At 49.7% G+C, this 15,815-nt stretch overlaps 1 protein-coding gene across 1 annotated transcript; it reads left to right on the top strand.

The window, feature by feature from the left end:
* Positions 1 to 10,560: 10,560 nt before the first annotated feature.
* LOC120666248 lies at positions 10,561 to 15,815 on the top strand. The gene is made up of 6 exons (XM_039946046.1): positions 10,561 to 10,802; positions 11,302 to 11,668; positions 12,895 to 12,979; positions 14,837 to 14,923; positions 15,007 to 15,258; positions 15,434 to 15,815. The coding sequence occupies exons 1-6, from the start codon at positions 10,633 to 10,635 to the stop codon at positions 15,505 to 15,507; spliced, it is 1,035 nt and encodes a 344-aa protein (XP_039801980.1). The 5' UTR covers positions 10,561 to 10,632; the 3' UTR covers positions 15,508 to 15,815.

Below are 15,815 nucleotides of genomic sequence, written 5' to 3'. Positions count from 1 at the left end.
CCCTACTCTCCCGACAAACGGACCCGGACCCGCTCCCCGCTTGAGGAGGGTCCGGTGATGCCACGTGTCCCGGAGAAGGGAGCGCTCGGCTAGGGGACCCGGACCTCCCACCAGGTCCCGGACCCCCAAATACTATCCGGACCCCTTAGCGGGGAGAGCACAGACACCCCGCCTGTCAGGGTCCGAAGCCGCCACGCGTCCGCATGTGCGGGCACGCGTAGGGGCGCGACGCTTCCCCGGGAAGACACGCCCACCTACCGCATTCAATACGGTAGACGTAAGTGCGCTCTGCCACAGCAGAGCCCGAGGCGGCTTTTGCCAGGCTGTACTATTGACCGCGCGTTACCAAGGCGCGCGGTGCAGCCTCTGGCACCGCCCACGCCACGCATGCCAGTTAGACACGACAACTCGACGACGGAGTATCATAGCGCCTACGCGGTAGACCCAACAGTCTACGCCGCAACCTACACTACCTCAACGGGCGCCTCGCCGATGGGACAGGAGAAGACCCCCTCGGTCAGAGAGTCTACAAGACGATGAAGTATATCCGGCAAGAGATTCTCCATCACTATAGCTCTATTAGTATCTATAGTATACATCCATGTTGGGCCCACCTGTCGGGGTCCAACACCTGTGTACGCGCCCTCCTTGCTCTATAAAAGGGAGACGCCCGTTAGAGGAGGGGTAGGGAAGCTTGACTCATCCTGAGCACAAGAGCTATACAGCACACAGTGGACGTAGGGTATTACGCTCCGGCGGCCCGAACCACTCTAAACCTGCCGTGTTCATCGTGTTCCTGAGCAAGATCGAACTAATCCTAGCTAACCCCCGAGTACTCACCCTCTGGGCTTAGGCGGGTGCATTCCGCCACCCGGCTGTGGTTTGCCACACCACGACATTTGGCGCGCCAGGTAGGGGCAGAGTTAGCTGGTCGCAGTTCATCTCTCCCTCGTCTCCATGGTTCGGGTGGACGACGTGGAGATGACGGAGGGTGTGGCGTCCTCCATGCCACACACCTCTCGCGTTCCTGCTCCAGGGGCAACCGTGCCTGTGGGGCAGCCACCGTCGGTGGCGGCGCGCGCTGCACGTCGGCAAGAGTCAGGGCGCCCATCAAGGGCCCCCTCACAAGCTGCGAGAGGCGGAGTGACAAATCCCAGCTCGCAGCATACCTCACTCATGTGAGGAAGCCCGCTCTGGCGGAAAACCGACTCCGGTCGCACCAAGCCCGCTCCGGCGGAAAGCCGACTCCGGTCGCACTAAGCCCGCTCTGGCGGAAAGCCGACTCCGGTCGCACCAAAGCCGCTCCGGCGGAAAGCCGACTCCAGTCACACCAAGCCCGCTTCGGCGGAAAGCCCACTCCGATCGCACTAAGCCGACTCTGGTGGATCTCTCCGGCGGAAAGCCGACTCCGGTCGCACCCCCGACTCTACATCTCTGTAAGTCCTACCCTTAGAGGCCCAGCAGGGAATAAAACATTTTCCTTTGTAACTAGGTAGTACTTCCGTGTGGTCAAGTCCGGTGAGCCTCCCCCGTGGAGAGGTCCGGACCTCTGCGAACCAGGTTCAGGGAAGCGTACTCACCCTCCGGGGAGGTCTGGAGCCGTGTAGCCGCTTAGCCTGGTTCCGTACCCTAAGCCTGCATGCTCTACCTCCCTAGGGCGAGTACCGTAGTACCTAAGACTGGGGGCCCGGAGGTCCGGACAGCTCCGGCCTCATAAACCCGTGTTCTGGCTTACATCGCACATCTCATGTACATCTAGTTATAAGGGAAAAGTTTATTCTCAGTTCGCCTCTAAAGATGTTACATTCCAGTTTCAATCTACGCATTCTGTTTGCGCTAACCCCCACGTGGCTTCTTACTCTTGTGCAGTGATTGTGGTCCGAATTGAGTTGGCTAGCTAGTGACTTAGCTCGAGACCCCTCATGGAAGAGAGGGGTTCGGACCCCTGGGAACCTGCAGGTTCAGGGAAGCGCACTCATTCTCCGGGGAGGTCTGGAGCCGTGTAGCCGCTTAGCCTGGTTCCGTACCCTAAGCCTGCACGCACCACCTCCTGTGAATGATTGCCGTAGTACCTAGGACTGGGAACCTGGAGGTCCGGACTTTCTCTTAACCTAAAGGCCGGCCCCTTGAGCTCCGTTCACTGAACCTAGCTGTCTATCTCAAAGGATTACAGCCAACAGGATTTGGGACCCGTGGGCACGCTACTAAGCATCTACCTTGAGTCATGTGTAGGTCCAAATGTGATGATGCAGCAGGTGACCCAAAGGATGGACGACGCAGGACAAGACCCTTGCAGCGCGTACCGCTGGGCGCCAGAAGCAGCCAAGTTGCTCACCCACCTACGGGTTCGTTGCCTCTCCCGAGGCGGGCCCAGGGGCCTCTGTCGGTACCCTGCAGCTGGGGTACCCACTCCTACTGTGCCAAGACTCGCGTACTTATCCGTAACTACGCCCCAAGGAGCTGAGCAGCCGGACCCCTAGGGTCTGACTCTATCTCACCGGACCAACGGTCCCAGAGCCGCTTCCTGCTCGGGGACGGGTCCGGTGTCACCACGTGTCCCAGAGGTGGAAATGCTCAGTACCTATGGCCGCGGACCCGGACCCCCGCAGGTGGGTCCGAGACCTCCACGTGCCATCCGGACTCCCGCAGATGGGTCCGGGACCTCCATGTGCCTATCCGGACCCCGTGAGCTCTCGGCTCAGCTAGCTGCTCGGGAGGGATCCGGAGCCGCCACGTGTCACACAGACGCGGGCGCGGGCACAAGCCTTCTGCTGGAAGCTCCCTCACCCACCCGCATTAAGTGCGAGTGGTTGAGGCGGGCTCTGCTGCCTCTGGGCACGGGGCAGCTTTTGTCAGTCCATACTGTGGATCGCCAGTTACCGAGGTGGCTCGTCAGTTACCAAGGCAAGCATTAAGGACTCAGCGCCGCGCGCATAGGCGACGAGTCATGATGACCAACTACTGACTGGAGCAATAGTGCACGCTGCTATAGTGGACTGAGTCAGTAGTTCGGCGCTTCATCATGACCTCGACACGCGGCTGCAGAGGCTAGACTCTACTCTGACAGGACAGCTCAAGACCATCCCTGGTGAGAAGCTACTCACGGAAGACGACGACAAGATCTCCAGATCTGAGGCATTGAAGGCCAAAGTGTAGTTTATAATACATCGCCGGGTCCACATGTCGGGGCCCCGCTCAGTGTACGTGCTCCCCTTGGACATATAAAAGGGAGAGCACGCCCGCTAGAACACAGATCTCTCAGACTCTAGGCAGGCTAGAGCACACGCAGACGCACGCTGGACTCAGCTCCAAGCTCTTCAGTCTTGAGCAATACAGCACACAGTGGACGTAGGGTATTACGCTCCGGCGGCCCGAACCACTCTAAACCCGGTGTGTGTTCATCGTGTTCTTGGTGTTCTTGAGCGAGAATGAACTAGTCCTAGCTAACCCCCGAGTACTCACCCTCTGGGCTTAGGCGGGTGCATTACGCCACCCGGCTGTGGTTTGCCACACCACGACAGTATCGTTCAATACTATATCTACCCAGAAACTATTTTTCTCTACCTATAATCATGAGAGGTGTGTTTAGGTTCTTGCATGTACCAATAAAAACTGATAGAGTCATGTGTCTTCTGAATCTCTTATATGCACATAAATAATTAATATAGACATCGACTTGCAATCAACTGTGCATAAACCAAATGTGCAAATAGTGTTCTGATCACAAATAGCCTTCAGTCAACTTGCACCAATTGATTTCTTTTCAGCTTTAGATGACAATGGTTAGCTGAGATCATGATGCATCTAAACCCAACAACCATGAAAGTATGGTCACACAAGCTCTCATGATTACTGAACCTTCTGCGAAAAACAAAAAGGGATTCTTCTCCTCTCTCTCTCTCTCTCTCTCTCTCTCTCTCTCTCTCTCTCTCACTAATGCTTGGCCTTCAGTACAAATCGAAAGAGACATCTCAAAGAGGCACCTATCATTTCGCGGTCCATGAGCTCGAGCAAAAGGCGCTGAACCACAAATCTCGACGAATAAGTCAATCATTCCCACAGTGTACAAGCACACTGGCAAAATCTCACTGTCTAGCTGCTGATCCTATCTTCTTGTTGTTTCCACATCTGTGGGTCCTTGTTTTAACAATGTGTGGGTCCTGAAATGAATATGCTTTTCAGGCACATTCTTGAAGGGGACATCTTGATGTTTTCTAGACTTGATTCATCTTTGTTTATTGGTGACTTGTTTCATCCTACTAGCTCCAGTTATGCTGTAAGGTTTTGATTCCTCCCTGTTATCTTAAGAAATATCTTTTCGGTACACAAATCAGATTGTTCATATTCTCACTCAAGTGCCATGAAGGTTATTTGACTATGAATGTAAACGACAGAAATGAAAAGGCACTTGTACACCAATTAAACATACCCCTTCAGAGTGTCGCTAGATCTGTGGAGGGATATGATGTTATTGTGATCAGGGGCGGAGCGCCTGTTATGGCGCACTATGGCGGACGCCATACCTAAAATCTGAGCTCAAATTTTTTTTCCTCCCTCCGCGTTGCATTTCGAGCGCTAGGGAGCGGATCTTGTCTGGGAAGAGAGTAAAGAACGGAGACAACCTGTGGTTATCCCACGGGTCAAGGAGGCAACAGCCGTCGTAGCACAGGGTCGTCGCCGAGCAGAGAAGGGGGAGGACTGGAGGGGCCCGCTGCGCCCACGGGTAGAGGAGAAAGCTTGACCGCGGAGACGCTCGGTGAGGCAATGGTGAGGAGGTGGAGATGAAGAACGTCGGCGTGGAGGAGGCTCGTCGATCTGGGTGAGGCCGCGAGGACGACAACCAGCTAACTTTATTTAAGGCATGGTGCGCATGAGATCTCTTGTGTTGCCCCGTTGGAGATAAGAGAGGAGAGAGAGAGCCAGTAAAAAAAAGGATCCTGCTTTGTTGTGACCGCACAGTCCTTGGCTCCTTGGGTGCTGTGTGTGTGGACGTAAAAGATTTCAGTGGCATTGGATAGTTTGGTCAAGGTCCTTGACCTCCCGCCACACTGTCTTCTCACTTCACGCAGTTGGGCCAGTTTCCAGGGGCGAAGCGTCTGTTATGACGCACTATGCCACGCGCTATATCTAAAATCTAAGCTCAAAATTTTTTTTCTCCCCCCGCGTTGCATTCCGCCCGCCGCCCGTCCGGTAGCCGCCTCCGCGCCGCCGCCCGCCTCCGCGCCGCAGCCGCCGCCCCGCCTCCGCCTCCGCCATACCTCAAATTTCATCCGTCCTCCGCCACAGATTGTGATTGGAATTTAGGCCTCCATTTTTTGAAAGTTTGGGAAAAAAATTGCCTGATTTTTCGCTGTGCTTCAAGAAGTCCCTTAGATTAGAACTGGCTGTTTAGATTTTGAAATCTTTAAAATCTGTGATAAACAAATCTTCTGAAACATCTAGGGGTCTCAAACTAGGATACTTAAGTATTTTGTAAGTAAGAGGAGAAAGGCCCCTGTGTAAAAATCACAAGAATTTCAGTTTTTCTGACAGGAGAAATCACAACTTTGTGACATTTATAGGCCACTTGTAATAGAACAGTGTGTTATGAATTTCAGTATTTTTGGTAGGCCTTTTAGGCCGACCTGAATAACTTTGTTTCTAAAACTTTTTCCAGGAGTGTATGCTTGGCTGAACTTTTTCAGCTGCTCCGAAAATTATTGACTGATGCCGTGTTGATGCATCAGAATAGATTCAGGTTCACATTCCAAAGCTATAGTAGATTAGCACTGCATGCTTTTGCAAAAGAAGTGCACGAGTTCTGATAATTTATTTCATTAGCTTTTTTCTTTGAAAGCTACTCATTATGATTGCTGGAAGAATAATTAATTCAAGGCAGGTGGCCTTACTTTCATCTTTTCTTTGTTGATGAGAACTTTTGCAATGCACTTCCATGATATAATGAGCATCACAGGACATAAAAGTGACTATTTCAACACCAACAATTCATATTTTCATATAATACTTTCGAGTTGCCTTTTATTCAAGAGTTGACAGCACAATATTTTTGGAAAATCTTATTCAGTTTCAGCACACAGATGTTCAGTTACAAAATATGTTTTTTTTTACATTCCACTCAGCCCAGCCCCTGCGTCGCCCCCACGTGGGCGTCACGGGTGGCACCTTTGGCGGCGCCGCCGCCCCCGCCTTCCTCCCTCCCCCCACCACCGTGCCGCCGCCGGAGCCAGCCAGCTGCCTCCTCCCCCTTTCCTCCCAGCGGGCGCGGGCGCCATGGATGACGAAGGGAGCTTCTTCGAGACGGGCGTCGCTGGCGCCGGTGAGGCCGGATCCAGGGCAGCGTAGGCCAGATCCGGTGGTCCAGGTGGTGGATCTGCTGCCTGGTGCAGCTGCGGCGGCTCTACTCGCGCGGCCCGGTGGCCGGCGGCTGCTAGGTCGGCGGCTGCAATGGCCAGGCTCCTCCGGCGGTGGCTAGGCCGCGGCGGCGAAGCGATGGCGTGTATAGGCCCGCGAGGATGCCCGACGTTGGTGGTGGCTGCCAGATGACCTGTTGACGGCTTTGACGCTGTAGGCGGCCTGCAAGCGGCGTCCGACAAGCCGGGGTAGCGGCGGGCAGCTGGCGATGCGCCAGGGAAGCGGCGGCCGTGTGAGTTGACCATGGCGTGCGGTGGTACGGCTGCGCCGCCGGCCGTGGGGGACTTCTTGTTTTGCCGGGCCGGGTCGCGAGGACAGCGGAGGGAGATGGAGCTTCGGCAGCGGGCTTTGTGAAGTTGTGACAGTGGCGCCCCTCGGTTGGGGCGGCCGCAGTGATGGTGCCGGATTGAGGCGACAAATGCGTGCAGTGGGGGTGCCGGCACTCCGGGCGAAAGCCCTTGCCAGATTCATTCTAGTGAAATGGCGGCGGCACCTCCGGGCATCGCTCTCCCTGTTGACGGCGTCATTTTAGAGTTGCAACCCTCCTGTACGAGGTTTCTGGGTGAAAACCCGGTCCAGCTCCTGGACAAGCGACGGCGGCGCCTATGGGCGTCATGACCTCCTTGGAGGCGTCGTCTCTAGAGACACCATTCGGCGACTTAGCCGGCCTGTTGCTCGCGTTTTACTTCGGCCGGTGGTGGCAAATCTGTCGGAGGGCGTGCGGAGAAGGGGGTTGCCTACCTCACGCCAAGACGCCTGCTCTTCTGTTGGTGGCCGGGGGTCATCACTCGGCTGTTGTTCGCCTGCTTGCAACGTTCCGCGGCACCTGGAGCTGTGTGGCAGTCTCCAGTGCGGTGCAGGACAGCGTTTGAAGGACGGCGATAGGCAACGACAATCAGTGACGACTTGGCCTGCAGCGGATCGCGGCGGGGTGTTCAGCACGGCTGAAGCCTTCCGGTGCGGTACAACGTCGGAAGACGGCGCGGGCGACATCTTCGGTCTTCTGGCTCGAGGGCGGCGTCTTCGTGCGAGGGGGAAAGTAATGTGATGATTTCGAACCACGTCGGTGGTCTGGCGGTTTGGTTCAGGTCCCGGGGAGGCAGGGCACCTCTTCTTGCTGCCTCGACGGCAATCCCTTAAATGAGTATGGAGCGTGGTGCCGTGTGGCGGGTTGGAGGTCCCCGCACACGAGAGAGGCGTGCTGAGTGGTGGGTTGGAGGTCCCCGCGCACGCGAGAGTGGCGTCCAATGGCGGAAGTGGCGAGGCCCCCGCGCGTTGGGTTGCTCCGGACTTGGTGTTTTTCATGCCGTCGGGCGGTCGGTTTGGGTGCAGCAGAACTACGGCGTTGGTGTCCCAATCCAACCGGCCAGTGAGTATAGTTGAGCGGTAACCCGTGTTGACATCCCAATCCAACCGGACGAGTTTGTTGTTTTTTTTTCTTTTTGTTTCCTGCCTATGGCCTCTCAGGGCTGTAGTCTTATATTTTTCTGCTATATCAATAGAAACGCACTCGTCGAGTGCCTTTCGTTCAAAAAAAATATGTTTTTGGAAATGGTAGTGCTCCGTTCCAGAATTAATAGTCTATTTAAAGTTAAAGCAACATTATTATAGCTTATTACCCATGCATAAAAGAATATAATTTTTTTCTTTTGTTGGGAAGTTTTTCGCTAATATTTTTTTTGGATAAACAGCATCACATGGGACCATGCTAGGGGGCAAAATTGAACTAGAGGGAATAATTGAGAAGCTACACTAACCACTAATAGCTAGGTACCCTTTCCAAGGACATGAATGATCCTGTTGAGTAGTATACACAAATGCCAACTATACAAGTTGAATATTTTAAGACTTTAAAGTACACTATCACGTGCAAATCCCCTCTCTGCAGATTTTCTTTTGCCTCATGCATTTATATACGTGCAGTTTATACAGTCTAGAACTAGGCCTAAGAAACTAAAAAAAACCTCAACTCACTTCTACTTGTGTTGCTACTGTGTGAAATGTTGGTACATACTCAAATTACTGGTTAGGGCGCCAGATGCGACAATCTCATTCCTTCTAACTTAAGCTCCAATTGTGTAGGGCACCACAACAATGTAACTTGTATAGTTGTACCTTGTTCTTGTTCTTTGTGAGCTTGCTATTCAAGGTAGCCAGCAACCAATGCTTAGGTCTGTTATCTTAATTCTCATAGGCATATACTATATATATATGTTCTCAAGAAAGATACATACTGCAAGTGCAAGGGACCAGGCAAGGGCATAGTACTATGAACCTTAAAGAACTTTACTTTTCTGCCATTTGACCGTCGAAATTGTGTTCCCAAAGCGAGCCATGAATGTAATGTTGTGCTTCTGTGTCCCCATCCTAAGAGGCAATTCCTTATTTCTGTCGAGATCTTGATGCACTGGCCTAGGTGATTTTTTAGAACTAATTAACCAAGTGTTGGTACGGCAACCTATCTACCACTTGTTTGATGATGAACAAGAAGTGGATTCGCAAGGGTCTATTGTACTTAATAACCTATGAACAAGAAAAAATGGTGGCAGTTAATTGTATCGTACTCCTAAGCATGTTTTTGTGTGAAAGAACATTCTTGAACGTGTACTACTGTTCAATATATCAAACAAGAGCAGAATAGTATGGAGCACCGTACCAAGAGCAAAATCATTTTATGGATGTTTAAGAGTGTATTTACAAGTGAAGGTAAAACAGAAGCAGCAGAAGGAAAAGGGTACAATTAGGCGTATCATTCGACGACTAGGATTTGTGTATCGCCTTTTTATTCGCTCAAATCAAACCGATTCCTGGTACTGTCATTCCTGGGTGCCCTATTTTGCTGCAAGTTGCAACCCTGGCCAAGCAGACACACAGTAACAGGCTCAAAAAGGCCCATTTACACTTCATGGCTGGCCATATTGAGCTGCTAACTGGCCGTTGCAGTTGAGCCCATAGAACTGTATGTCGTGATGCGGCAGGAGAAAAACGGAAAACAGGACGCAAGAAAACAGAGCACACATATTCAAAAGCTGCATCGAAGCTTGAGCACGCAGTCCTAGATGATTATTGCAGTGAAGAATCGTCTAAAAATCCATCACAACTTGTGAGATCCACTTCTATACATATGTATCTAATTGATGATGCGACAATACCAATTGAGTGCGGTGACATACATATCTCGCAATACAAAAGCGTGAGCTGAGGAGCGACACCTCAATTCGGCCCAACACAGCCCAGTGATTTCTCCTCTTTCTTCCTCCTCACGCTTGCGAGCTCCTTCTCTTCTCTTCCTCAAGCTCGCCATTCACCGAGTCGGGTTCGGAGCTTCGTGTTCGGAGTTTCGAGGTCGGGGGTTGAGGTCGGTGTTATTCTCTAGTTGTAGAGGAGATCCTTCGACGGTGGAAGAACAACGGTGGCCACGTGTTGTGGGCGGGAAGATGGGGCACCACCAGCCGCAGGTGGTGGGAGATATCCGGTGGACGGCGGAGGAGGAGGAGGCGTGGTAGTGAGCCCTCTTGCGAAGCTAGATTAGGCAGTGGCGGCATGTGGTGGCGAGTCTCCGGCGGGCGAGAGCCGTCGGTGGATATATCCGGTGGACGGCGGAGGAGGAGTGGTAGTGAGCCCTCTTGCGAAGCTAGATTAGGCAGTGGCGGCATGTGGTGGCGAGTCTCCGGCGGGCGAGAGCCGTCGGTGGATATGGGCGGCGAGGGGAGACAAGAGGAGAGAATGAAATCAGATTGGGTGGGTCGGCAACGGCAGATCCGACGACTCAGCCGGAGATGAAGGTGGAGGACGGCAAGCAGGACAACAGCTGGCGTATAATTGCACCCATCGAGTGCACCTATTTTCATTGTGTTCTCATTCAAAAAAATGTTTAGAGTGCTTTCAAAATATTTCAAACTTTGAAACATAACATGTTTGAATTATAAAAGTTGGATTTTCAATTATAATAATAATATAAGAAGAATAAAAAGAAGAAGAGTCCATTTTTCAGTTAAAATAAAAGAGAAGAGTCCATTACTTTCCATTTTTCAGTTTAAAAATAGAGAAGAGTCCATTACTAGCACGCCGTGCTGGGCGGAATTTGGCCCGAACTCGGACCCGGCCCATATCTATCTCAGCTCCGCTCCTTCCTCCTCTCCTCGACAGCGCGCGGTCGGCTCGGCTCCCCACGTCGCCTCGCCTCGCCTCGACAAGCTCGAGATCCCCCCCGCGCCAGCCATGACGGTCGGCCTCGCGCTCCTCCTCGACCTCACCTCCCGCCTGCCCCGCGCCGGGGCCTCCCCCGCCGCCCACTCCCACGCCGGCCTCTCCGCCGCCGCCGTCGCCGCGACCGCCGCCGCCGCCTTCTCCTCGACCGGGGTGCCCCTCTCCGCGCGCCACCTCTTCGGGTTCGTCTGCCCCTCCTCGCTCTGCTCGTGCTAGGGCTTATCGCGCTGCGAGCCGCGGGTTCCCCCGGCGCGTGCTCGGTTGCCAGCGCCCGGGCCACCCGTGTCGGCGTGCCGCGGTCTAGCTGTTCGACGCGTTGTGTAGCAACTAGCAAGCTGTGTCTAGGGATTTGGTCGAGTCTTCGAGGTGCAGGCAGCGAGCTAGGCTCCGGTGGTGCGGGGTTTGGTCGCCGTAGGTTGATTGGCGTCTCTTGCCTGATCGGGGGAGGAGCAGGAAGTTGGAAGATTATATTTTTATTAGATTATTGCGGGCAGGAAGATTGATTATAATTATAGTTTAGAAAAGTTGGATTTTGATTATATCTGAAAGTTACTCAGTAAAAAATTGCTACACTGTCTTGATGATGAGACGTTTATTTTTGCTTATAGTTTTCTTATGCTCTTCTTTTGCTTCATTCAATTTTATTGTCCTGACACTGGTTAATTTGCATTCTCGCTTCAGCTTTCCTGGGTTTACTGTTGCTCATTGCGATGCTGGCACGACTGCTGGATGGAACGGTGCTCCTGAACTTATTAATTACCTGAATACCAAGATCCTCGACTCCATCAAACAAGCAGGAACAGACCACTTCCAGTACCCAACAAAGGAATACCCTTCAGAGCTGAAGCCACTCTTTTCGGCGTTTGGGTTGAAGAATTTTACCATCACAACCCTGAGGTCCTTCTTGTTGTATTACTTGCCACTCATACAGCCTAAACCTCACACTGATACTGATGATGAGGACGAAGATCTGCTTCAAGATGCTCCTGAAGAGAAGGTGGATCTGGTTACTCCCTTCCACAATTCAGTGAAGCAAATCATGCGTGAGGTGAGTTCTTTTATTTTTCTTATTTACTTGTACATGTTTTCTATGAAGTTGCCTGCAATCAGCTCTCTAACTTTAACGAACTTCCTAGTATGCATCTCCAGTAGCAAGCACTTAATTTTACATGTTTTGTGCACACACTCTATTGTTGAACTGGTGATCAGATACCCAGATTTATTAGTTAGTATGTTCTAATTTTTAGCACTTCATTACCTTGATATTGAATGTTTCTAGTGTGTAACTTGACACCACACCCATTGTTCAGCTAGGCGGCGCCTAGGCGGCGATTAGGCGCGATTAGGCGCTAATCGGAGGGGCACCGCGTCGATTTGGGGCTAGGCGGGCTCCTAGGCGGTGGCGGCGGGCGTCCGGCGGAGGTTGCCGGTGGGGGAGGAGCTGAGGCAGGGGACGGGCGCAGCGGCGCCGGAGGAGGTTGAGGCAGGTGCTCGGAGGAGGAGGAGGAGGCAGGGGACGAACCTCGGCGGCGGCGGAGGCAGGGCGGCGGGGCAGAGGATGCAGGGGTAAGCGGCGAGGATGACGGGGAGGCGTCGTTGCGTCAAACCAGGTGAGGTGAGGCGGCGTTGGGGTCACGGGTGGAAAGATAAGGTGGGGGAGGTGGGCTGGTGGGCTATTTGGGCTGCCTTGGGTCTTTCTTTTCCATTCAAGGCCCACTAGTTCCTTATTTTTTTTCTTTTTTTTAGAGTATATGGTGTGTATTAATCACCGCCTAGAAAAATGCCTAGGAACGCCTAGGCGCGATTAATCCCGCCTAGGCGCTAGGCAGTGGGCCAGCGCCTAGAATCCGCCTAGCGCCTAGCTGAACCATGACCACACCTGAATAAAGGTTGCTTGAATTCTTTTTTCTTGCAGCACTTTTTAAGAATATTACTGTGATGTTAGCATTCCATCTTGACTACCTTCAAAATAAGTAATAATATGTTTGTCTGTATATATGAACTATAACTTCATTCCTAGTAATCTCATGTGGCTTGGAATCTGAATCAAGGCCAGTTAGGTTGGGCTTCCTTGGATTGTCATGAAAAAAATTATTTGGTTTGTACAGTTGTACTAAAACACCAAATAATCTAACCCGTGAGAAGGTAGGTTTATGGCACGTATAACCTGAAGCCTAAGTTGTATTGAAGAAGCTTAAGATTGGCCAAAAGGCCATTTTATTTTTCCTATTCAAAGTATGAAGTTATATATATTCTTGTCCTTTTACATTTCAGACTTCTATTGTCACAACCAGACAAGTATTGGAAAGGATTGTAGTTCGTCATGTTTCACAAAGAACAGCATGGAAACTTCTCAAAGGTAATAAGGCTTCTTTAATTTTCTCATCTGTTCCAACTTGTGGCATCTGATGAGTTTTCTTGGTATTTCAAAGTACTGTGCTATGCATCAGGTTGACACCAGCATTGTATCAATATCATCATGTAGGAAACTTTAACGTGTTACTCCAGAAATCCATAACTATGAATCTGTCGAGCAACAACCCAACATGCTTGAAGAAAAACTTGTGGACCACATGCACACATCACGTTTTGGTGCTCTATAATGTGCTATAGAGGTGCCTGCTCTCTCAATTGTTTAACTTAGTGAACTTTAACTCACGGCCATGTGAACATTCCAGCTGAATCTGTTCTTACAAAGCTGTTAATAGTGTAATACGGACATTTATAATTTGGATGACAAAAAAGACTGCTCCCCTATATCACAGTATTTGTGAATCATCATGTTCACAGATCAAATGTACACAAAGTCTAAGAAAATAGTCTTTTAAAAACCACGCATGCCTCTATAAATTTTATTAACCAGATCTTAACCACATTTATATCATTGAAGTAGGTGTTGTGAGTGGCTTTTATTCTCAATGGTGTGATACTTTGACAGCAAAAGTATTGCGAAACAGACTGGTATTATTAGTATTATTACAACTTCGAAAATTCTTTCATTTCCCAGCTAATGTATATTAGTGGAATCTGATGACCTAGACATGTACAAGAAGAAATATCATAATCCAGATAAAAATGAGATGCACATGTATCCACTAGAAAAATGAATTTTAACCCAATCTTAGCAGGAGTGCAAAAAATCCAACCCTACCACATTTCAATTAGACTCACCAGATAAGAAATATCTAGTGGATACATGTGCATCTCATTTTTATCTGGTGAGTCTAATTGAAATGTGGTAGGGTTGGATTTTTTGCATTCCTGCTAAGATTGGGTTAAAATTCATTTTTCTAGTGGATACATGTGCATCTCATTTTTATCTGGATTATGATATTTCTTCTTGTACATGTCTAGGTCATCAGATTCCACTAATATACATTAGCTGGGAAATGAAAGTCAGTGGTTGAAATGGCGGCAAGCTTCTGGCATCCTTTGTGACAAGAGGGTGCCACAAAAGCTAAAAGGCAAATTCTATAGGACAACAATTCGTCCGGCGATGTTATACGGTGCTGAATGTTGGCCTACAAAAAGGCGACATGTCCAGCGACTGAGTGTAGCAGAGATGCGGATGTTGCAGTGGTTTTGCGGGCACACAAGGAGGGATAGAGTCCGGAATGAAGTTATTCGGGATAGGGTCGGGGTGGCACCAATTGAGGAGAAACTTACCCAGCATCGGCTGAGATAGTTTGGACATGTCCAACAAAGGCCTCCTGAGGCGCCGGTGCGTAATGGAGTTCTTGAGCGGGTCGATAATGTAAAGAGGGGTAGAGGTAGACCTAAACTGACGTGGGATGAGTCGGTTAAGAGAGACCTTAAGGATTGGAATATCTCTAAAGAGATAGCTTTGGATAGGAGCGCTTGGAGACTAGCTATCAATGTGGCTGAACCTTGAACTTATTTCTTTCGGGTTTCATCTCTAGCCTACCCCAACTTGCTTGGAAAAAAAGGCTATGTTGTTGTTGTACATATCTCCACATGTCCGATAGATATGCTAGCTACATTTTCTTTTCATTATCACATGACATGACAGATGTCATATATGATGATGCTGTAATATATTTTGCTACAATATATGCTAAAATGTATTAATACATGACAATCTTACATTTTCTTTCCTCTTGCAGTTCATTTGTTTCAGTTTATGACTATTATTGTTATCACTTTATTATCTACCACTCCTTTTTTTATGCATTATAATGTAATTCTCTTTCAATAGACGCTTCAAAATCAGCAAAGAGGAAAGCTGCAAGGGGAATGTCAACTCCACAGTACACATTCTGTGTTGCCAGAACAACATTCCGAGGTCAGATTTGTTAGCGCTGGCATTTTTCTTTTGAGGGATCATTCTCACAATTTTCTTGTTCTCACAAATTCTTCTTTGAACAGCACATGCACTGGGAGTAGCTGCTGCTTGGGTCGTGCAATCCATAATTGAGGTGTACAGATGTTTCATCCGTAAGCCAAGCGACGAAACACTACCAAGTGACGATGATGAACAGTTTGACGATATGGATAAATTCAGATTGTTTGGGAGGAAGGTTTATGGCATTACCATCAAAAGTTGTTTCTCTTTGGTTTTGGCCTCAGTTGGAGCAGGCATTGGTGCTCTCCTCCATCCAGTGCATGGACAATGGTTTGGTGAGTAATAATTTCCTAGCTCTCTTGAGTGCAAGTAATAGGATGCTGCATGCGCTTGTTTTCTCAAAAAAAAAAAAGTGTGTTCATAGTTCATGTAGAACTAGCAGAATAAGGTCAGTGCATTAGCATAAGTATGAAGCGACATCAGCTAACGGTATCCTTGTATGTCTTGCAGGCTGTGCCTTGGGAGATGTGGCAGGTCCAGTTGTTGCTATAATTGTTTTCGAGAAGATGCAGCTACCACTGTAATAATCTGGATCTTCGATCACATTAGTGTTCACTCCATGCTAAAGTCTTTGCCATGAATCTGCTCTGTTTGAACATGTCTGATCTAACATGAAAGCTCACAGTTGATGAATAATATTTATCACCTCTATGCTCATAGTTTAGTAACATCTTCCAGAGATTGCCTCCGGGCCTTGTGAGATCTGAACATGTACTACCCAAATTTTGTACTGTATCAGATTTTGGAAATTTTGTGCTGTATCAGATTTTGGAATTTTGTGCTGTATCAGATTTTGGAATGAATACTAAATTTTGTTGAACATTTTTGTTAA

This window comes from Panicum virgatum, chromosome 3N, assembly GCF_016808335.1.
Source record: "Panicum virgatum strain AP13 chromosome 3N, P.virgatum_v5, whole genome shotgun sequence".
Classification (NCBI taxonomy): Eukaryota; Viridiplantae; Streptophyta; class Magnoliopsida; order Poales; family Poaceae; genus Panicum; species Panicum virgatum.
This window is presented reverse-complemented; position numbering and strand designations above follow the sequence as displayed.